At 43.1% G+C, this 22,694-nt stretch overlaps 1 protein-coding gene across 4 annotated transcripts in view; it reads right to left on the bottom strand.

The window, feature by feature from the left end:
- Positions 1–180: 180 nt before the first annotated feature.
- LOC139580066 (oxysterol-binding protein-related protein 7-like) overlaps positions 181–22,694 on the bottom strand; it is a 23,882-nt gene continuing 1,368 nt past the window's right edge. Inside the window, exons 1-22 of one of the 4 annotated variants that reach the window (XM_071408644.1) lie at positions 21,760–21,907; positions 13,919–14,131; positions 13,303–13,443; positions 12,942–12,995; positions 12,656–12,769; positions 12,070–12,252; positions 11,737–11,869; positions 11,472–11,593; positions 11,193–11,294; positions 8,772–8,934; positions 8,394–8,527; positions 7,464–7,565; positions 6,985–7,180; positions 6,322–6,372; positions 4,255–4,544; positions 3,518–3,655; positions 3,252–3,394; positions 2,805–2,949; positions 2,453–2,603; positions 2,046–2,172; positions 1,586–1,708; positions 181–1,308 (exon numbers count right to left, since the gene is read on the bottom strand). In XM_071408644.1, the coding sequence (XP_071264745.1) occupies positions 1,197–1,308; positions 1,586–1,708; positions 2,046–2,172; positions 2,453–2,603; positions 2,805–2,949; positions 3,252–3,394; positions 3,518–3,655; positions 4,255–4,544; positions 6,322–6,372; positions 6,985–7,180; positions 7,464–7,565; positions 8,394–8,527; positions 8,772–8,934; positions 11,193–11,294; positions 11,472–11,593; positions 11,737–11,869; positions 12,070–12,252; positions 12,656–12,769; positions 12,942–12,995; positions 13,303–13,443; positions 13,919–14,131; positions 21,760–21,894 (3,072 nt within the window). In that variant the 5' untranslated portion in view covers positions 21,895–21,907 and the 3' untranslated portion in view covers positions 181–1,196. Of the gene's footprint in view, positions 1,309–1,585; positions 1,709–2,045; positions 2,173–2,452; positions 2,604–2,804; positions 2,950–3,251; positions 3,395–3,517; positions 3,656–4,254; positions 4,545–6,321; positions 6,373–6,984; positions 7,181–7,463; positions 7,566–8,393; positions 8,528–8,771; positions 8,935–11,192; positions 11,295–11,471; positions 11,594–11,736; positions 11,870–12,069; positions 12,253–12,655; positions 12,770–12,941; positions 12,996–13,302; positions 13,444–13,918; positions 14,132–21,759; positions 21,908–22,694 lie in introns of those variants that run through there. The other 3 variants (XM_071408643.1, XM_071408645.1, XM_071408646.1) reach the window with 3 other exon arrangements.

The following is a 22,694-nucleotide window of genomic DNA, read 5'->3' as shown; positions in this document are numbered from 1 at the left end:
GGTTGGACTGGGTTCCACGCTTCGATTCAATTCATTAGACTTAAACTCATAAGGGAACATGTTGTATACCTATAGGCATTTTACATTCCCTGCGTTGGGCAATAGTAAAAGAGATCCTTCCAGTTAAACAACTGCTTACAATAGCTGCAATACATTGCAGTGTCAAAGAAAAACAAATCGTTTTAAGTTCAGTATTTATTCGAAAATAGACTAGAAAACAATTCATTTTGGATGATTCGACTATAGCCCTCCAATTGTTTTTACACTGACATGTAACAATGGTTCTCTTTTCCGTAAAACCCACTGTTGAAACATCCATAAAAATACTTCATAGGATCAACCTAAATCAAGGTTGAAAAGATAACCCTAAAAAGCATTAAACATCTATAAACTCACTCTAGATAAAGAAATACAAGGAAAAAACTAAGGGAAGCAGTGAAAGTGTTAAATAGATCACTGTTCTTTAAAACGGGTGAGGAAGGAGACAGATGTGAGGTATTCAGTGACTCAAACCAATGTGTCATTTAAAACAAGTCCAAAAGATGTAAAGTACTGTACAACTCGACATGACAACTAAATATACAAAAACACAGTAAGACCCATCGAGAGTGCAAGAGGTAGCCCTTCTTACCCATAAAACCCCATTAATCCACAGCAGTCTTAAAAACAATCCCCTGCCCGGTTAGTTCCTCTTTAGAGTGATTTAAATACATCTGCATATAGACCTAAAAAGTCAATAAGTAAAAGTGTTTAAATATATAGACATATTACATTGACAAAAAGCATCAAGCATCTCTAACATGCAAGGTAACATTATTCAAAACGCTATGTTGGATCTCCGACCACCAATGGGTAAACTTGGCAGTTAAATGCATGAACCAATTTCAATCTGGTTATTTTCAAGGCAGTTTATATTTGCGGACACCAGAGCGGTCACTGGGGTGTGGAAGATCGGCATCAATGTGGGAACATCAGACTTGAAGGAAAAGATCCCTAGTAGTCCTCATCTACTCCGTGTTGACATTTCCTCTCTCCATGGCAGACAGTCACCCTGGAATGATTCATCCATGCAGTCAAAACTCCCTTCACCTCTCCTCTTCCCTCAGTGGAACTTCAGTATCTGTGTTCAGTAGTCTCATTTGGGCTGTAATAGTCTATGATGAAGCCAAAATGACAGGAGGCTCTGCCAGGTCTACTCAACACCACAGATCCAAGTTCTTGGTGTTGGCAAAGCCTGGCTGATTGCGGATCTTCCAGTAGGTTCCGTTGCTCAGCCAGATCTCATTCCCGGCCGCATCCAGCTCTTTCCTGAAGGAGGGAAGAGTATATTTACTTTCTAGTGTGAGCTAACCTTTTAAAAAAGGGACATCAACAGATACTGTGCATGAACACACAATATAATGTCAGTGGTCACCAACACAAGTCCTGGTAAAGCTACAGGTGCAGGCTTTTATTCTAACCCTGCCCTAACACACCCGGTTCAGCTAATCATAAAGACCCTGAATAGCAGGGATGATGACCACCGCCTTGCTATTTCTACAATAAATGCTCTTTGATTGCGTAAGGGACGGTTGGTGAGACTCACCTGAAGAAACGAGGCACGTGCTCCTCTCCCTTCTTGGCCAGCTCCTTTCGTCGGTCCCGCTGTTTCTGCTCTACTTCCTCCTTCTTACTGTCAGCCCCAGCTACATCTCCCTCCTCCAGGATCCTATGGGGAAAGAACAGTAGAGAGATACGAGATTCAGCTGCACTCTGCATGACAGAATCAAAAAGGCGTTGACAGGGTCAATTGTGTGTACAGTACCATCGGATGTGGCATCACATCAATGCACAACACACCTCCCTGACATTTGAGGAAGTAAATGTCACTGAACGATGCCACCTACATGACCTACTGTACAGGACCCAGAGTTTTCCCTGGTTAGATCATGTTCAAGAAGTATTCCTAGCCCCACTTCCAATGCATTTGACAAATCTAAATGACGTGCACACGGCTGAACATCCTCTACGTACGCATTACTGAGCAGGCCGGATGGTGGTCTCACCTCTGGTCTGGCCTGTAGCGGGTGTCTGAGGGAGGTAGGACCTTCTTGAGTTCAGGGGTCAGCTCATTGAGCTCCCTGGCGTAGCGACCGAAGCCGTAGTACTGGAAGTGGTCATCAGGCTGAGGGTCTGGGGATGGGAGAAACAGGGTACTGTGTGAGGCGATACATAGTGCTGGTACTATAGAGTGGATTACGGACTCACGGATTGAGGAAAACATCTCACGGATTGAGGAAAACATCCATAAGATAGAATTCACTGAAATAGAATGGATTAGGGAAAAGATAATAGGCACAATGGTGTGGATTACACCATTTTATGGGATAAACTATAATATCAAGATCGGATTAGAGATTAGGATTATCGTACATAGCAAATAATAGAGGATTCCGATAATAGCAGTACTCACTGGGCTTCCAGATGCACTTTGGGTTAGGCAGGGTGTCGCAGAAGATGCCCTCATGCCACAGCCCACCGAACCGGTGGACCACCTCTCCCGCTTGGTTCAGAACCTGGCCTTGCACCTCGTTCTTACTGGTCTCCGAGGTCCAGTAGCGGGACTGAGGGAGAGAGGGAAAGACGCAGGGAGAGAGAGGGGGCCGTGTCAATGGCAACTTGTTAGGTACTTCCATATGTAAAGCTTTGGAGATTTCACAAATGTCTAGACCCCATTCAGGCTGTTAACCTTTTATTTGATTCATTATGTGGGGTTATCCTTCAATTGAGCTTTAGGTTCTGTGCGCACCGGGCAGGGGTCTCACCTTGACGAAGGAGATCTTGCAGGTGCAGAGGTCACTCTTGGTGTTTCTGATGGTCACCTCGCCGTAGTGCTCCAGCCACCTCTGCTGACTCAGGACGTTGTGTACGCAGGTCACCACCTTGTTCCACTCGTAGTGATCCCCAGACCTAGAGGGCAGAGGGAGAGAGAAAGAAATGGGTTTAATGCAACTGGATGAAGAGGCACTCTTCAAATTCATGGACACCTGAGCCGGTTTCAATACTATGAACCTTTCATTGAATAACACAGTAAGTTATACTTTCAAGCTAATGCCTTTTCAAATCTTCAATCAGCTCAATCGAAACACTGTCCCCGAGCTTCTACTTCGAACAACGGATCAAGGCATTCAAAACGACGATGTGAAAGTCGGGTTTACGTTCCTTCTTTATTTGGTCAAATAATCATGATGGAATTTGCATAAAACGCTCACTTTGGCAACTTGACATTCACTGGACCAGAGGAGATGATCTCCAAAGACTTCCCCCAGAACTTGTTCTTCCATTGCTGGTCTTGCCAGAAGGTGAAGTTCTCAGACTCTGCGTGCACGGCGGAGCAGGGCGGGTGGTGGCTGACCTGGGAACAGAAAGGAAAAACCTTAAATAACTGAATCGTCAGTGGAAGACACCCTGGATCAGTTAAGGGTTACTTGCAGATGGAATCTAGGATTATTCTGGGTCAGGATTATTCAAGTCCTACCTGCTCAGCGACGTAGCGGAAGCCGCGCTCCTTGCGGTGGCTCTCGTAAGTCTCTCCCAGGACGGGGTTGAAGGGCTTGTAGCGGTTCCGCCAGGTGGCCCAGGCATAGCCAGAGATGGAGAAAACTCCAATGTATAGCTTCATGAAAAAGAAGGTATGGGAAAACGGATGAGTGAGATCGCGCCCATCAACAATATCAAATGGTACCCGAAGAAAACTGCTACCCCAAAATACTATAGTATTTTACATGCTAAATCTGCAATTCAAGTTGACCCCATTCATTGTCATTAGAGCAATGGCTCTAATGCACAGACTCTACCCAACACACATACTACACTGACACTCCAACACACACAGACTTTCACATATGCTGCTGCTATTATGTTTATTATTGATCCTGATTGCTTAGTCACTTTCACCCCTACCTACATGTACATACTGTATTACCTCAACTACCTGGCACCCCTGCACATTGACTCGCTACTGGTACTCCTTGTATATAACCTTGTTATTGGCTCGTAAGTAAACATTTCACGGTAAAGTCTACACCGGTTGTATTCGGCACGTGACCAATACCATTTGATTTGAGAAAGCATAGACCTTTTTTTCCAGATTTCAACTAAGCAAATCTACAGGCGCATCAATTTACTTGAATCAGCACCAACGCTGGTGTGGCAGCACAAACCTATACTTGCGCTGCTTCGTTTTAAGGTCAGGCACGTGTCGGGCCGCCTTACCATCCTTTCGAAGGGGTCCTCTGTGCTGTTGGCGATGTCCAGAAGCTCAGAGTACTCCAGCTCTTCGCTCACCCTCTGCAGCAGGTTCAGAGGTTCGTTGAGGCCACAGGGCATGGACACACGTGAGAGGTCCTTGCCAATGTTGTTGTACAGGATGGTCATGATGCCAATGTGGCTGTTGTCGACACAGTTGGCGGGCAGGACGGTGCGGCGGCCTGTGTTGGTGGGCACGGTGCTGACCATGTCCGGGGCTCTGGACACGCTGGTGCGGTAGTTCAGGGTGGCAGAGGCTGCCAGGGGGAGAGGGCATACGACAAAGGTTACATGGAATTCTATACATTTCCTATTGAATCTCACATGTTGTTTTACAATTACGCCCAGCACTTAAGGCTTGAACAAACAAAAAAATTAGACATGATTCAGCCCTTAAAGGGAGAGTTCAGGATTGTCTCCAGGGTCAGATGAACTTGTGGATAACCTTTTATGTGTCTCTGCGTTCAGTTTGAAGGACGTTGCCAAATAGCGTTAGCACAATGCCTGGAAGTATATGAGAATAGCTAGCATACTAGCTGTTGACTTCATCATTATGCTAACACTAGTTAGCATTGGCTGGCAAAACTACAGGTAACTGGCAGCTCTTATGGTGTGGGGTGCATTTTCCTGGCACGGTTTGGGGCCACTCAACCCCTTAGAGGGCAAGGTAACAGCCAGTAAATACACAGCCATTCTTAGTGATCACCTTCAACCTACGGTGAAGCATTTATATCCTGAGGGGATTCGCCTCTTCCAGAATGGCAATGCCCCCATCCACAAGGCACGACTGGTCACTGAATGGTTTGATGAGCATTAAACACTGTCCGTCTCAGTCACCAGATCTCAACCCAATTGAACAGCCTAGCTACCGTTAGCCGCCTAGCTAGAATTCGTAACATCCGTTTTGCAAATTCGTAACATATAATACAAATTGTAATTTGTAACATAAGAAATGGCCGATTGATTCCACAAATGAATACATACCATACGAAACATATACTAAATGGAGTGTCTTGGATTTACATGACAGAATAATACGAAATGCTCTGAGACTAGGTTGAATTGAACACTTATGGTTGATTCTGGAGCGGCACTTGACAGCATTCTCTACCACAATCAACAAAACACCAAATTAAATGATGGAATTTCTCGTGGAAGAATGGTGTCTCAACCCTCCAATAGAGTTCCAGATAACTGTAGAATCTATGCCAAGGCTCATTGAAGCAGTTCTGCCGGGCTCGTGGTGGCCCAGCGTCCTATTTAGAGCTATGTTGGCGTTTCCTTTATTTTGACAGTTAATTTCATACTGGACGCAGAGACATAAAAATGGTATCCACAAGATCTTAAGTAGATAAACAAAATACATTTTGTATGATTGAATGTATGCCAGATGCCAATGTCTCTTGTTTTAACTTGCAGACACGGCTACCATTAGAGGACCACAATGGAAACAAATCTTTAGACTTGTGCATATAATCCTCAGCAATTTTTGTTACATTCATTTGTTGCCTTGTTTCTTTATGCATTTTAAATTGTCAAAATCAAGGCTTCTTTGCCAAAACGATGAACCATCCCTTTAAAATGTCTGAAGTCCCAAAGCTGTCAAGGAAAGGAGGATGGTGAAACAGGAGGAAAAATTAAGTAATGACAGAGTCTCGATTTCTCCATCTTCCAAATTAGAGTTTGATGTTGGATTGAGGTGGACGGTATGATGTTTAAAGAATGAAATATCTATACAGATTAGACAATAATGCGTTTGTTAAATTGTCACCAGTCCCACACAACCAAAGAGACACCTCAGGAGGACAAAGAGGAAGAAGAAAGAGAGAGATGATAAAATCATGGTAATAAAATGAGTCGACTGCTAGGGCATTTTCAGGGTCAAATCAGTATGCTTGCATGTACAACACTGAAAATGTACCGTCTTCAAATAAATTGTGCATCAATGAATTAAACGATCCATATGGGACTTCCAATATGGACGCAATTCACCACCACTCCACCGATACTTCAGTTTGACCAGTCCCAAAATACCTTTTGTTTGCGGTTGGTCCGGTGATACTGCCTCTGCAGGCAAAGTGGAAGCTATGTTCAGAAAACGTAATAAAAATACATTTGTACACAGATTACTTATAGACACACCCAATGTTGGTGTCAGCCGAGTTCATGAGTATAACTACCTAGATAGAGCTGGGCGATATAGACAAAAATCCATATCACAATAAAATTACTAAACGATCACGGTAAATTGAAAGTTAACAATAATGTGCACCAGTTACATTTTTATATTACCCTTAAAACTACTAATTTGAAGGTTGTGGTCATCAATTGTCTTGTTAACAGCCCACATTTAACAGACATTTCATACTACACATTCCTCTAGTAAAGGCTACTTATCGTTAAAATCGATATCAGTAAAACGTCCTCGATAAATGGTCGGTTCGGTCGGTATTGATAATTTTCGGTTTATCGTCCCAGCTTTACTAGATACTGCTGAATTTAAAACAAATCAAATGCATATTGTTACTTATTTTTCAAGACAAAAACTCAAATGGACCACATAGACCGAACTGCATTCAAGGTATAATGGGACTGCTCAAACACAATATTATAGAACACATCCTTAGAGTGGCCGTTCTAGTCATTCTACTTCTAGGACCACAGTTAAACAGTAATATCCAAAGAGTGGCGGCTCACCATGGACCTCGTCTGGCTCAGAGTTACTGGTGGTGGTGATGTCACTCAGCCCGGACTCATCAGACTCCTCTTCTCCGTTTTCAGAGGAGTTCTCACAGACGACGACATCTCTGGCGTCATAGTACTCGGCCATGGAGTCGGCCAGCGAGGGGGTGCGCTGCACAGAGCAGCCCTTGGAGGGCGTCTTCTCAGCATTCTGGAGTAGGGAGGGGGGGGTGACCGAAGGAGGAAGAATAAGACTATAGTTAACAGGAAGCATACAAAATCAACGCTTTCAGATGGATAAAAGTGATGTCAATAATGTCTTATAAAAGAAAGTTAAGGAAGAAAATCCTGCTCATTTGATAGAGAATCCCATGCATACAGGCACAAACACAGACGCAGAGACAGGCAGACATACAGTACACAGCCAGACACGCATTCAGAAACAAGTGGCAGCCTGCCTCTTGCTGAGTGGGGGTTGGCGGCTGAATACACACCTGGTCCTGACGCACAGTGCTGTAGGACTCCTTGGAACTCCCCGTGGATCCAGAGGAAAGGGACAGGGAATGAACTTTGGTTTGGCAAGACTGCACCTCCAGCTGGATACACACAAACAGTGACTTATTAGTATACTGTAGAGAATTGTATGAGAAGCAAGCACAATATTAAGCTCATTTCCCATTGTCACATTATATAACTTGGCCCATATGCAGGTAAGTTGGACAAAATGTACAGTATGCACATGTGGTGGAAGTTTTCCCTCAGAACTCTTTCAGCTTTGTCAGATCCATCCAGGACATAACAATTGATGCAGCTTTCAACCAAAATAAACTATCCTAGTTCCATTTTCATAGTAATTAGTGAAGTTCAAAAACATCATAACTCGAATCAAATAGATACATTTGGGGGAGGTTTAAGTTGTTTCACCAAGATAAATCTAATCTGTTTGAACAAGTGGCTTTACATTTGAAAAGGCTTTTGTTTCATCCAGGCAGGCTCAAAACAGGAGAACAGGGAGGAATGGTTCTATCCCTGATGGGCAGTACCGAGATGTCCCAGCCCCAAACAGCCCAAACCAGTTCTGGCTGGTTTCACACACACTTGAACAGCAGCACACTGAGACGGGACTATATTTTGGAAGGAGAGAGCAAAAGAAAGCGAGAGAATAGGTGTGGCCCACCGAAACGTCTGCTGTGTGTGTTTTAAAACAGAGACCACAGTGTTATTGACTAGATGTGAACAAAGCCTTTCTATTGGTCGCTAAGTCTCTTCCTGTTCTTCTTGTTACTTCCAAAAAAACAAAAAAACAAATGCAGGTCTCTCCTTTGGAGCCATTAACAATGGTTTATGTTCTTAGTGTATAGCAGGATGTCCGTCTCAGCGTGTGTACTGTATATGTGAGTGTGTGTCCAGGGCAGGCCTTTTACCTCAGACAGTGTGCTACACAGGGTGGCCAGTTGATTGGAGGTGGAGGAGCGTAGGTCTGGACCGGTCCAAGCCTGTCGGACCCGCTCACGTTCCAGGGCGAGCACTTCGTGGATGGACTTTAGAGATGCATGAACTAAGAAGATTACGGCAGACAAATGTCATTTTAATTTGATTTCCCGTTTTCATCCATACCGACATAAGTCCCTAAGTAACTAAAGTAAGTCAATTACTACCAGATTGCAGTGGTCTACATAGGTCCTTTTTTATGTTGCAGAACCAGCCTCACTATAACCAGCTCTACACATGACTTTCCTATGAGGAACTTTATTAACACCCCATCGAATGAGCCCCAGAACCATGTACCACCCCTCTCATACCCCTATAGGATAAAGCACAGATGTCCTGCTGGATCTTCTTGGCTTCGGGGGAGGTTATGAGGGGGTTGGAGAGCTGAGAGTACACATAGTCCGGGATGGACGACACCGAGGAGGCTCCCACACTCAGGTGGTTGGACGATGTGCTCAGGTGGCTGGAGGTAAACTGTGGGAGGAGAGGAAAGTTGGGGGGGGGGGGGTGAATGTGTGTAGAGAGCCATTTTGTGTGTCACTTTTGAGTGACGCATGCACATGCTAGCATCAAAATGGCCTGTGGCTGTATCAGAATAGCTTTACATTGATGTCGGGACCTTGACAAACGCAACAGTGAGTGATGACCATGAAAACAAAACTGATGGCTAGAATTGTGCTCAACAAGTACATTAGTCTCCTGGCTTTATCTAGCGTCATCTTTTTTTTGTTGCCTTGCCTGTTGCTAGCTCGCTAGGTAATTAGTCCTCCGATGACATCTGCCATGTTGTAGAAGACCATCTAATTACATGTTTGTTAACTTGCATGAGCTGCCTCTGAAGTTGGAAGTTGTCATTCATTTAAATGTAAACAAGACCCTTTGGATGCCTAAGTGCGCGCGCAACGTTTCATGACGCGGCCAAGAACTTAGTTAATATATTGTATGTTAGTAGCCTTACGTCTTTTGTAGAATCTCTGCCATTTCTATTGCTGAGTTTTTTTTTACTTTTTTCGTCTTTAGAAAAACCCATCTCGTCAGCTAGAAATATACTAGGGTCAACCATCAGATTATTGTTTATGCAATGTGTTTGTACCGGTCCCTAAACCATAAATGAAAAATGAGAGGGGACATGTGGGAACAGTGGGTGAAAGTAGAAGAGTAGGAGGATTCCGAGACAGCCATGACACAGAAATGTCCAGAAAACGTTCATATCCAATGACTAATGTCTTGTACAGTGTATCATAAGTATTCAACTCCTTAGATTTCACATTTTCCTGTTACAAAGTGGGATTACAATGGATGTAATTGTTCTCTTTTTGTCAACAATCAACACAATACAAACATTAAACACTAATATACCTTGATTAGATAAGTATTCACCCCCCTGAGTCATTACATGTTAGAAACACCTTTGGCAGTGATTACATCTGTGAGTCTTCTTGGGTAAGTCTTATCAGAGCGTTGCACACCTGTATTATTCAATATTTGCCCGTTATTCTTTTCAACATTCTTCAAGCTCTGTCAAGGTGTTGGGGATCATGGCTAGACAGAAATGTTCAAGTATTGCCATAGATTTTCAAGCAGATTTAAGTCAACTAACTTGGCCACTCAGGAGCATTTACTATCTTCTTGGTGAGCAACTCCAGTGTAGATTTGGCCTTGTGTTGTAGGTTATTGTCAAGCTGAAAGGTGATTCCTCTCCCAGTGTCTGGCATAAAGCAGACTGAAGCAGGTTTTCCTCCAAGTTATTGCCTGCGTTTATCTCCATCCAGTTTCATTTTGTCCTGAAACTCCCCAGTCTTTGCCAATGTTAAGCATACCCATACAATGATGCAGCCACCACCATGCTCAAAAATAAGGAGGCAGTTACTCAGTGATGTGTTGGATTGGATCCAAACATACAGCTTTGCATTTAAGCGAAAAAGTATATTCCTTTGTCGTGTTTTTTTGGTGGGTTTTTTTCCACCCCAGGATTACTTCAGGGTTTTGGAATATTTTATTCTGTATATTTATTTGTATTCATCTTTTCACTCTGTCATTTAAGCCATCATTGTAGAGTCACTACAACGTTGATTCATCCTCAGTTCTCCCATCACAGCCATAGAACTCCATAGTCGTTTTAAAATCACCTATGGCCTCATGGTAACATCCCTGAGTAGTTTCCTTGCTGTCCTGCAGCTCAGAAGGACGATTGTATCTTTGATGTGTCTAGGTGGTATAAACGCATCATCCACAGCACAATTATTAACTTTACCACACAGAGTAATTCAATGTCTGATTTGATATTGTTACCCATTTACCAATCACTGCCATTCTTTATGAGGCTTTCTAAAAGCTCCCTGGTCTTTGTAGTTGAATCTGTGCTTGAAATTCAATACTTGATTGAGGTTCCTTAGATGTTTTAGGGGACAGAGGAAGGGTTAGTTATTCAAAAATCATGTCAACCCCTATTATTCACACAGAGTGAGTCCATGTGACTTATGTGATTTGTTAAGCTACATTTACTCCTGAACTCATTTTGGCTTGCCTAAACAAAGCAGGTGAATATTTATGCAACTATATTTTAGTCATTACATTTTTGTTAATTTGGAAATTGTATTTTTCACTGACAGAGTATTTTCTGTACATAAATGACTTTATCAAAAATGATATCTATTTCAATCCCACTTTGTAATAACAAAATGTGGAAAAACATATTTATGATACCCACTGTATAGGACATGAGAACTTACCGTGCCGCGGCCTTCGACTCCGGACAGGGTGCGAGAGTGACAAAATATCTTGTTTGTCGTCTTCCTCTCCTTCTTGGCCTTGGGGGTATTAAGGGTCAGATTCTGAAAGACAGGTAGAATAGATACATGCTCAGTCTAAAGAACAGTCAACCACTAAATGAATACTCCAATGTCACACTCAGCTCAGAATTACAGGTGTGCCATTTTTTTCCCCCCATAGAGAACATCTCATATACAGCACGTGCGGTTGTAGAGTAGTTGTTAGGGCGGTGACCTTACCTGCATGTTGATTCGTCGCTCTAGGTCACTGTTGGAGATTGGTTGAGGGCCACTCTCCAGCCAATTGAGCCTCTGGATGAGCTTGGCCAACTCAGTCAAGTCCAGCTGAGAACGAGCTAGCTCTGTGGGGGTCAAGGGTCAGAGAAGATTATTGATAAAGCTTTGGAGTGAACGCTTAGCTCTGAAAATAACTGGTTATTCATTTAATGCTGAACTGTAAATTGATAGCCTTGATTCCCTAGCTTTCACCATGGAAGTACCTTACCTTGGGAGCAGGTATCTGACTGGTGGGTCTGCTGGAGCCATGCTGCCACCTTGCCGTTGACCCCTGGGGCTGCTGTGGGCGGAACCTCCATCTCAGCCTGGTAGACCGAAGCAGAGCTGGCGTAGTGAGGGTACTGGAACCACATGATTTGGGGACAGAGGAGGGAAAGAGATAGAAGAGTAGTCAAGTGTCAGTCAAAGCCAATTTGTATAAAGTCCTCGTTCTATTCAGAATATACCTTCACCTATTTTGGTGTGACCAGAACGTATTTGTTTGTAGCACTGCAAGTAGCAGACCACATTGCGTCACACCCCTGTTTCTCTGTTCACTCACCATGCCTGGCATGGCGGCTTGGTTTCTCTGGGCTAGACTGGCCATGGCTGGCAACAACGTGCTGTTGCCCATGGTGAGGGCATGGAGGACTCCGTGGTGAACGCCCAAGGCCTCGTTCTTCTTGAAGACACGATGGGCACACAGCTTGGTCAGCCATATGTAGAACAAGTCATTGTTCTTGGCCTAACAGGAGAGTGAATTTTACATTAATAATTACGTTAATTGGGGGGGGGGGACAACACATGCTACTTCTTCTGGATAAGAAACAGATGTGAAAAGGAAACCGTTGAGCGTGAAAAAAAACATCAGCGTTGCAGTTCTTGACACAATCCGGTGTGCCTGGCACCCGTTCAAAGGCACTTAAATGTTTTGTCTTGCCCATTCACCCTCAATGGTACACATACACACAATCCATGTCTCAATTGTCTCAAGGCTTAAAAATGGTTCTTCTACCCATCTCCTCCCCTTCATCTACACTGTTTGAAGTGGATTTAACAATTGATATCAATAAAAGATTAGAGCTTTCACCTGGTCAGTTTAGGTCATGGAAAGAGCATGTTCTTAGTATTTTGTATACTCCGTGTACCTTGACGTGGTATAAATAGTCTCCACCATCCAGATCGATGCGATTGGACTTCTTGTTGATGGACATGACAGCGAGACTAACGTCCAGGGAGCCGTGAAGTTTTCCTCTTTGGATCTGACCAGTGGAACATTAGAATGGATGAAACCCCCCCCACACTGTATTGTCCAACGTGTATAAACAAGCATTACAAAGCCTGTAACATTTACAATACGGCACTGACCAATTTCAGAATGATTGCAATCGTGAATTGAATTTGTGTTTTTGGTAATGTATCGTGAATACATACATCCTGCTGCGTCTTGGAGTACTTGAGGATGCCTTTTTCCAGCAGGAAGTACCTCTGAAAGGAGAGAGACAGAACCACATTAGACAGGGGTGTATTCATAAGTGCACACCAGTAGCAATGAGAACACGTTTATTTTTTTGAGAGGTTTAGATTCGTTGGGAAACCCTGGATTAGTCCCTTCCAGCCAAGTTCCAGCCATTTACTTCCATTTGGCTACTAGTGAATACACCCCAGGAAGTCAGAAGTGATGGTGAAACAGAACTTAATAGCAAAACTGTGCTTCAATTGGCTTGCCAACAGTGCTTCAACTGGCTTTCAACTGTTCTTCAAATTGGCTTGCCAGGTAAAGCCTTTGCATTACCTTGTGCCAGCCATTCAAAGGGTACTTCCTCCTCTTCATCAAGAAGCCCTCACAGATACCAGGGATGCTCATGTCCAGCGCTGACCCGATCCCTGAACCCATGTCCATGTGGTCTTCCAACACCTCCCAGTGCCTGGAGTTCTATGGGAGGGGGGGAGATACAGTTTTCATTAGTTTGGAGCCCGAATGGCACAGCGGTCTAGGGCACAGCATCTCAGTGCTAGAGGCTTCACTACAGACCCTGGTTTGATCCCGGACTGTATCACAACCGGCCGTGCTCGTGAGTCCCATAGGGCAGCGCACAATTGGCCCAGCGTCGTCCGGGTTAGGGGAGGGTTTGGCCGGGGTAGGCCGTAAAATAAGAATTTGTTCTTAACTGACTTGCCTAATTAAATAAAGGTTAAATAAAATAAAAATGTTGCATTGTCCATAAAGAACTTAATCCTCACAAAGTGGGTTTCATCCATTCAGCCATCCATCCATAGAGATATTCATGATGGTTATATACATCATTGGTTGCATTATGGTGTAAAGAGGAGACCCGTCATATACAAAAGCCAGCCACACCCCACTAAGATCCTTTTTTTTTTTTTTTAAGGAACGGCTCAGAAACTACCTGGCGGGAGTTGCGTGATGACCCAGCGCTGTCGTTCCGTGAGTGTCCAACCTTGAATCCTCCAGAAGGAGACTTGTCCATGCTCATCACTGATTGGCTGCTGTTGAGTGAGGGTGGGCACACCCGAGGGTCCATCATTATGATTGGATGAACAACGTCGCTAAAAGTAAGCTCTGCTTTTCGACAAGGTTCTCTCTCAGAGGAAACACAACTCTGTTGAGACAAAAGGAGCAGTAATGTGAGGAGACAATAAAAAGTGACATTGTAACTGGTTTTCACATTTGGCAGCTTCATACGCTTTAACTGTCCCATTTTAAATCATGAGAGATCAGATAAATAGACTTGGACGTCTTTTCTTGAAATTCAAGTGTCAGGAACACACTTCACGTGTGCTGCCCTGCTGCAGTGGGCCCTCGGGTCATGAGTTTAGTGCTGCCTTTGATACCATCGATCACCACATTCTTTTGGAGAGATTGGAAACCCAAATTGGTCTACACGGACAAGTTCTGGCCTGGTTTAGATCTTATCTGTTAGGAAAGATATCAGTTTGTCTGTTATAATCTCCACCCGGCACAGCCAGAAGAGGACTGGCCCTCATAGCCTGGTTCCTCTCTATGTTTCTTCCTAGGTTTTGGCCTTTCTAGGAAGTTTTTCCTAGCCACCGTGCTTCTACACCTGCATTCCTTGCTGTTTGGGGTTTTAGGCTGGGTTTCTGGGTTTTAGGCTGGTTTTCTTCACTTTGAGATATCAGTTGATGTACGAAGGGCTATAAATACATTTGATTTGATGAGTTCAGGAAAATGAGGAAGACAACCTACACATCATCCACCCCAACCTTATGGTTGGCTTGGCCTTATGAAGACCATGGTGGACAAAGCAGTACTAGACAAGTTCCAGGAGTACTGACCAAAGAATATGACAATGCATTATTAAAATAAAATTAATCAGATTCTACTAGGAATTTTTTAATTGCCAGATCATTTTTTAATTTCAGTCAAAACAATATTTTCCTGAAAAAGTTTAAATTAGACCTAATCTACAGCATGAGCGATTATCAAAAGTATCACAGATACAACTCCACAGTAAAAAAATAATCATATAATGATTGGATCGATCTACTAGTACTCCTAGAGTTAGCCTATTCCATGGAAGAATGTCTTCAGTCCCTTGATAGTATCCAACACAACAGTGACACACCAATGTTGAGATGTAAACAGATACAGTGCCGTCGGGAAGTATTCACATCCCTTGATTTTTTCCACATTGTTAAGTTACAGCCTTATTCTAAAATAGATTAAATAAAACCGTTTAAAATCAGCAATCTACACACAATACCCCATAATGACAAAGCGAAAACAGGTTGACATTTTTAAAAATGTATTAAAAACAGTGAGACTCAAAATTGAGCTCAGGTGCATCATGTTTCCACAACTTAATTGGAATCCACCTGTGGTAAATTCAATTGATTGGACATGATTTGGAAAGGCACAAACCTGTCTATATAAAGGTCCCACAGTTGACAGTGCAAGTCAGAGCAAAAACCAAGCTATGAGGTCCGAGACAGGATTGTGTCAAAGCACAGATCTGGGGAAGATACAGTGGCCAGACAGAAGCCACTCAGTAAACGGCACATGACAGACCACTTGGAGTTTAACAAAAGGCACCTAGACTCTCAGACCATAAGAAACAAGATTCTCTAGTCTTATGAAACGATTGAACTCTTTGGCCTGAATGCAAAGCGTCACGTCTGGAGGAAACCTGGCACCATCCCATCGGTGAAGCATGGTGGCAGCATCATGCTGTGGGGATGTTTTTCAGCGGTAGGGACAGGGAGACTAGTCAGGATTGAGGGAAAGATGAACAGAGCAAAGTACAGAGAGATCCTTGATGAAAACCTGCTCCAGAGTGCTCAGGACCTCAGACTGGGGTGAAGGTTCACCTTCCAACAGTACAACGACCCTAAGCACACAGCCAAGACAACACAGGAGTGGCTTCGGGACAAGTCTCTGAATGTCCTTGAATGGCCCAGCCAGAGTCCAGACTTGAACCCAATCGAACATCTCGGGAGAGACCTGAAAATAGCTGTGCAGCGACGCTCCCCATCCAATCTGACAGAGCTTGAGAAGATCTGCAGAGAAGAATGGGAGAAACTCCCCAAATACAGGAGTACCAAGCTTGTAGCATCATACCAAAGACAACTCGAGGCTGTAATCGCTGCCAAAGGAGCTTCAACAAAGTCCATGACAACAACAAATTCGGAACCTATACAGCCATGCATTACTGACCAAATTATTAAAAGACAAGTATTGTAATTTTATATTACTTAAAGTGTGTGGAAGAGGTGCATTTTTATTTTTTATCAACAATGACAATCCAACTGAGTCTGACAACTTGGATGGAAAATTACTGAGGATGATAGCAGATGATATTGCCACTCCTATTTCCATCTCTTCAATCTAAACATACAGGAAAGTGTGCCCCCCCAGGCCTGGAGTGAAGCAAGTCATTCAATAAAACAGCATGTTAACAACCCTTAGTAAACTTTTGTAAAAAAAATGTTTGACTAGATAAAACTTGGCAAAGAAAGAAACGTCCTCTCACTGTCAAATGCGTTTATTTTCACTTACTTAACATTACTTAACATATGTTCATACAAATATTTACACAACAAGATTAAACAACTGGGACAAATTGAAGAAGTTCCACAGACATGTGACTAACAGAAATTGAATAATGTGTCCCTGAACAAAGGTGGGGGTCAAAATCAAAAGTAACAGTCAGTATCTGGTGTGGCCACCAGCTGCATTAAGTACCGCAGTGCATCTCCTCCTCGTGGACTGCACCAGATTTGCCAGTTTTTGCTGTGAGACGTTACCCCACTATCCACCTACAAGTTCCCAGACATTTCTGGGTGGGGGGGGGGGGGGGCCCTAGCCCTCATCCTCCGATCCAACAGGTCCCAGACGTACTCAATGGGATTGAGATCCGGGCTCTTCGATGGCAGAACACTGACATTCCTGTCTTGCAGGAAATCACGCACAGAATGAGCAGTATGGCTGGTGGCATTGTCATGCTGGAGGGTCATGTCAGGATGAGCCTGCAGGAAGGGTACTACATGAGGGTGGAGGATGTCTTCCCTGTAACGCACAGCGTTACGATTACCTGCAATGACAACAAGCTCAGTCCGATGATGCTGTGACACACCGCCCCAGTCCATGACGGACCCTTCACCTCCAAATCGATCCCGCTCCAGAGTACAGGCCTCGGTGTACACTCATTCCTTCGACGATAAATGCAAATCCGACCATCACCCCTACTGAGACAAAACCGCAACTTGTCAGTGAAGAGCAATTTTTGCCAGTCCTGTCTGGTCCAGCGACGGTGGGTTTGTGCCAATAGGCGACGTTGTTGCTGGTGATGTCTGTTGAGGACCTGCCTTACAACAGGCCTATAAGCCCTCATTCCACCCTCTCTCAGCCTATTGCGGACAGTCTGAGCACTGATGGTGGGATTATGCGTTCCTGGTGTAACTCGGGTAGCTGTTGTTGCCATCCTGTACCTGTTCCGCAGGTGTGATGTTCGGATGTACCGATCCTGTGCAGGTGTTACACGTGGTCTGCCACTGCGAGGATGATCAGCTGTCCGTCCTGTCTCCCTGTAGCGCTGTCTTAGGTGTCTCACAGTACGGACATTGCAATTTATTGCCCTGGCCACATCTGCAGTCCGCATGCCTCCTTGCAGCATGCCTAAGGCACGTTCATGCAGATGAGCAGGGACCCTGTGCATCTTTCTTTTGGTGTTTTTCAGAGTCAGTAAAAATGCCTCTTTAGTGTCCTAAGTTTTAATTGCCTACCGTCTGTAAGCTGTTAGTGTCTTAACGACCGTTCTACAGGTGCATGTTCATTCATTGTTTATGGTTCTCTGAACAAGCATGGGAAACAGTGTTTAAACCCTTTACAATGAAGATCTGTGAAGTTATTTAGATTTTTACCAAATATCTTTGAAAGTCAGGGTCCTGAAAAAGGTCCGTTTCTTTTTTTGCAAAGTTTTACAGTTAACAAACTCACAGATTTTCATTGCGCTTATAGGGAAGGGCATTCAAGATGTACAGCACTTACAGATTGCGGACGATTGGCTTAGAGACATTTATAAAAAGATTGTGGGAGCTGTTTTGTTAGACTTTAGTTCAGTTTTTGACATCATTAAAGAACACAATGGAAGCCTCTCCAACATAATCCAGGTAGAGTCAGGCATTCCCCAGGGCAGCTGTCTAGGCCGTTTTTTTTCTTCCAATCTTTACTAATGACCTGCGACTGGCTATGAGTAAAGCATGTGTGTCTATGTATGCTGATGACTCAATACTACACACATCAGCTACCACAGCAAGTAAAATCACTGCAACACTTAAAGAGCTTTAGTCAGTTTCAGAATGGGTGGCAAGAAATAAGTAAGTCCTAAATATTTCAAAAACTGAAAGCATTGTATTTGGGACGAATCATTCACTAAAACAAAATTACAATTGGCCCAGAACCGGGCAACACAACTGGCCCTTAAATGTACACGAGAGCTGTGTGAATCTCTCCTGGCTCAAAGTCGCATGTGTGAGAAGTATTGACATGTTGAATGCCCTGTGTTGTCTGTTTAAACTACTAGCGGACAGTTCAGACACCCATGCATACCCCACAAGAAATGCCACCAAAGGTCTCTTCACAGACCCCAAGTCCATAACAGACTATGGGAGGTGGCACATGACTACATGGAACTCTGTTCCACATCAAGTAAGAACTGATCAAAATACACCTAATTAAGGAGCTGGGACTGAAGAGGCACAGACACACGCACATGATAACATACATACTATACCAGCATTTCCCAAACTCCAACCTCGGGACCCCAAGGGGTGCATGTTTTGGTTTTTGCCCTAGTACTACACAGCTGATTCAAATGATTGAAGCTTGATAAGTTGATTATTTTAAAATCAGCTGTGTAGTGCTAGGGCTAAAAACAAAACATGAAGCCCTTGCAATGTGTTGTGAAATGTAATGTTTTTAATTGTGTATAACTGCCTTAATTTTGCTGGACACCAGGAAGAGTAGCTGCTGCCTGGGCTCCCAAGTGGCGCAGCGGTCTAAGGCACTGCATCATAGTGCCAGAGGTGTCACTACAGACCCTGGTTCGATTCCAGTCTGTATCACAACCGGCCGTGATTGGGAGTCCCATAAGGTGCACAATTGGCCCAGCATCTTCCGGGATAGGGTCATTGTAAATAAGAATTTGCTCAACTGACTTGCCTAGTTATATTAAAAGTTAAATTAAATAAACGATGAGGATCCATAATAAATACAAATGTATCAAGTCTGGTAAGAGTTCTGCCATTCTGTTGCATTTGAGTTTTGTTATTATTTTATTGTCGCAATTTATTAAAATCTGCAATCTGCAGGGCTCTCCAGATTTTCATGGTTTTAATAAAACGGAAATAACTGTTTGATACATGGAACTCGGAAGCACTGAATCGAGTGACTGAGGTTGTCATTTGAGTAAAATAGGGGGCTACTTTCCATTTTTAGTGATTATTTTTTTATCTGCTGATAGTTGCTTCAGGGCTAGAGTCCAAGAAGGCTGTAGGATCAGTCCAATTTATTTCATTCTGATTTATATAGAATTTCATAGTAGCTTTTAAAATGGCTATTTATAGCGTTCTCTATTTATAGCATTCGTATCCTTATCTTTTAAAATTATAACTGTATTCTTTTTGTGAGCGCTACGAGGTGTTTACCAGGTTTATTTACCATTAAATAGTATGCTTTGAGTTTAACCTGTAGTTGTTGGCGCTCTTCAAAAGTAAAAGATCATATTCCTGCTTAAATTCTGAAATTGCATTTTCTTCTTTACCTTGTAAATAAGTATGGGCTTTTTCTAAGATAGTAATTAAAATTAAAGAAATAAATCACTAACGCAGATGTAATTTTTGCCGAGATTATCATTCCCCTAATGTGCGCCTTAAAAGCATCCCAAATTATTTCAGGGCTTGGCTTTTCTCCTCTATGTCTACTATTACAAATGTAAATGTCTTTATTTTCTCATTTATGTATTTAATCAACTAAATACGTAAACAATATAATATATCAACATTGGTGCGTCACTGTTCTCTTGGATACTCGTGTTGGATGCTATAAAGGGACTATTATCTGGTTACCAAGCAGGGCTATGTTACATATCAAAGACGGGAGGGTGAGTGGGTGGAGCCAAGACGGAAAGTAGGTTCCACACCCCAATACCATACATACAGGATCACCACAGCAACCACGTGTACATCCTCTTCATATTGTCGCTATCTTGATTGACGACCAAATGAGATGCCTAGATTGAGGCTGGACATCAATAATGAAACTGTCAACTGTAACAAGTGATACATTTGCCCTGTTTAGGTAATGTATTTGATGACAGCATGTTTAAGGACAACTCACATGAAAGAAAAATTACCGACATTGAAGCCATGCATCCAATAAACAGATCAGTGGTCTATAAGGAAATCCTTTCCAAGAACTGAAGTTCACAGATGCAAAACAATTGAAGACATTCCCTGAAATAAGTGATTTCCTTCGAAAGGGGATAATGTGAGTTTTCCAACAATGCCAGAAGTATAACTGTACTCCTAATATTCAGCAAAAAAAATAAACCACAACTTGCATTTACAGACTGCAAGAGCAGATGAATAACATCCAATAACATGGCAAAATTGAGCTTCTGGTGTGATCAGAGCAAAAACGGCCTATAGGAAAGCAAAGAATCAATGACAGTATTGTTGTTTCAAACTGAGGTAAGTTACAATTAGTTTCCTGTCTGCACATCAGTTCAAAAGAGAGGGGAGTGACCTTCCAGGAGCTGTGTGTGGGAGAGCAAGATTTTCTCAAGCAGCCCACGCAACAGAAAGACATGATAGACGAAGAGGTAATCAGAGGATTGCATGAAATATTCTGCTAAACCATGCATGCTTATGATTGGACAAAACAGATGAAACGGAGCTTCATGTCAAATTGAATGTCCATTAGTTTCACGTAGAATTCTCGTTTCGTTACATTTGTCAACTAAAATGAAAAGTAATTTGTAATAGTATTTTCCAGGGCTTCTCGTCTTGTTATCGTCAGTATTTTGTCAAGAAAAATAGGTTGTTGACGAGTATATTTCATGGTAGTTATTGCTGACAAAATTGACTGAGGGGGCATCATCAGAGTCCAAAAAAAACAGAAAAACTCCAATATCCCGCAGATTACATTTAGCTGAGGAGGCCATTTTGATTACAGTTTCTCCATCAACTGGTGGCGAACACAAACAACTTTCTAGGTAATTGACTATTTTCTCATTCTACAGGGAGTAATATGAGTTGCTGTTGCTGATTATTTACAATATGTCATGAAAAATGGAGCACAAACTGTAATCAACTGAAACTGCACTCACCCTCTTGGGTGGCTTTGAAATCATTTTAAAATAATAAAATACACCCATCAAACAATGGCATTCCTGAATCTCGCAGACCAAATGACTTGAGGCTTATGTCGTCATGATACATGGTCAGCTTCATGCTAAGTCGGGACGAAGAAGAATGTTACAGGGACTGACACACACAATAACGATGTGGAATATGTCGTTCAACCAGAAAACAAGGATACAAATGGACTTCTTTTGAGTAAGAGGGCAACTATGTCTCTCAGGCCTTTAAAAACACACGGACTGAAAGTGTGGCGACGTTTGGAAAAACCAGAGCGTCCTGTCAGCATTGATAAAGGGCTCTTGATAGCTGCATATCTTATGGTTTGAATTAGAGAATTATTGACACATACCCGACACCAACAAAACATGAGCCTGTTCTGGATGCTTGATTCATTTGGATCTGGATCAAATGTTCTGAACAGCTGTGTACAGTAACACAACCATAGCAACTGCCAAGGAACTCCTAACAACCAAGAGTAAAACATCTACAAACAACCCCGCCGCTGTAGCTTACTCCTGATGCAGTCCAGAGTAGCAATCGCAACATCGGAGTCTTGGTAGGAAGAGGAACGCCCAATAAATAAGAATGATTTCTGAAGCAGATCACGAGAACACCAAGGAGAAAACTGCCAGAAGAGATAAAGAAAGTCACGAGAGAGAGAGAAAGACAGCATCAGGTGCCGCAGGCACAGGGTGATCAGACAGGTTCCTGTGCTCCAGGAATGTGCCTGGGCTGCATGCTGCACCAACACACAGGGCCCCTTACAGCCTCAATGACACTGCTGCTGCTACTGGGACACCTGGGATGTTCCACCTTCTAGACTAGGTTCAAAGGTTTAGAAATCCAACATGAGGCATACAATGAAAGTGTCGTGGGGTAAGGAGGATGCTTTTTTTGGAGAGATTGCCAACGTAAGCTATGTTGGCACTGCATGTTCCAAGCCTGTTCCAAGAGAATTCAAACATGGCTGACATTCTGCAGGACTGTATCTATGGCTGTGGGACATACTCGTACCGTAGCATTGGTCGAAATCACATTTGATGGGCCCACACGCGTACCATATCCACTCCCTTGTCTACAACTTGGGTTTATCAGAATCAGGGGTAGACACACGGTGCAACCTTCAGTAAGGCTGGGATGCAACACTCCTAAAGGCTCACCCTGGCTGGCCATCTGTAAAGCATTATATAAAACCACAGACATTCAGCACTACCCATATATGTTCTGATGGAAGTATGGACTGTCACCTTTATCACCAACTAGGCCATTAACAGTGTGACTGAC

Source organism: Salvelinus alpinus, chromosome 1 (assembly GCF_045679555.1).
Source record: "Salvelinus alpinus chromosome 1, SLU_Salpinus.1, whole genome shotgun sequence".
Taxonomy (NCBI): Eukaryota; Metazoa; Chordata; class Actinopteri; order Salmoniformes; family Salmonidae; genus Salvelinus; species Salvelinus alpinus.
Note: the sequence above shows the minus strand (reverse complement) of the source record. Positions and strands in the feature narration are given on the sequence as shown.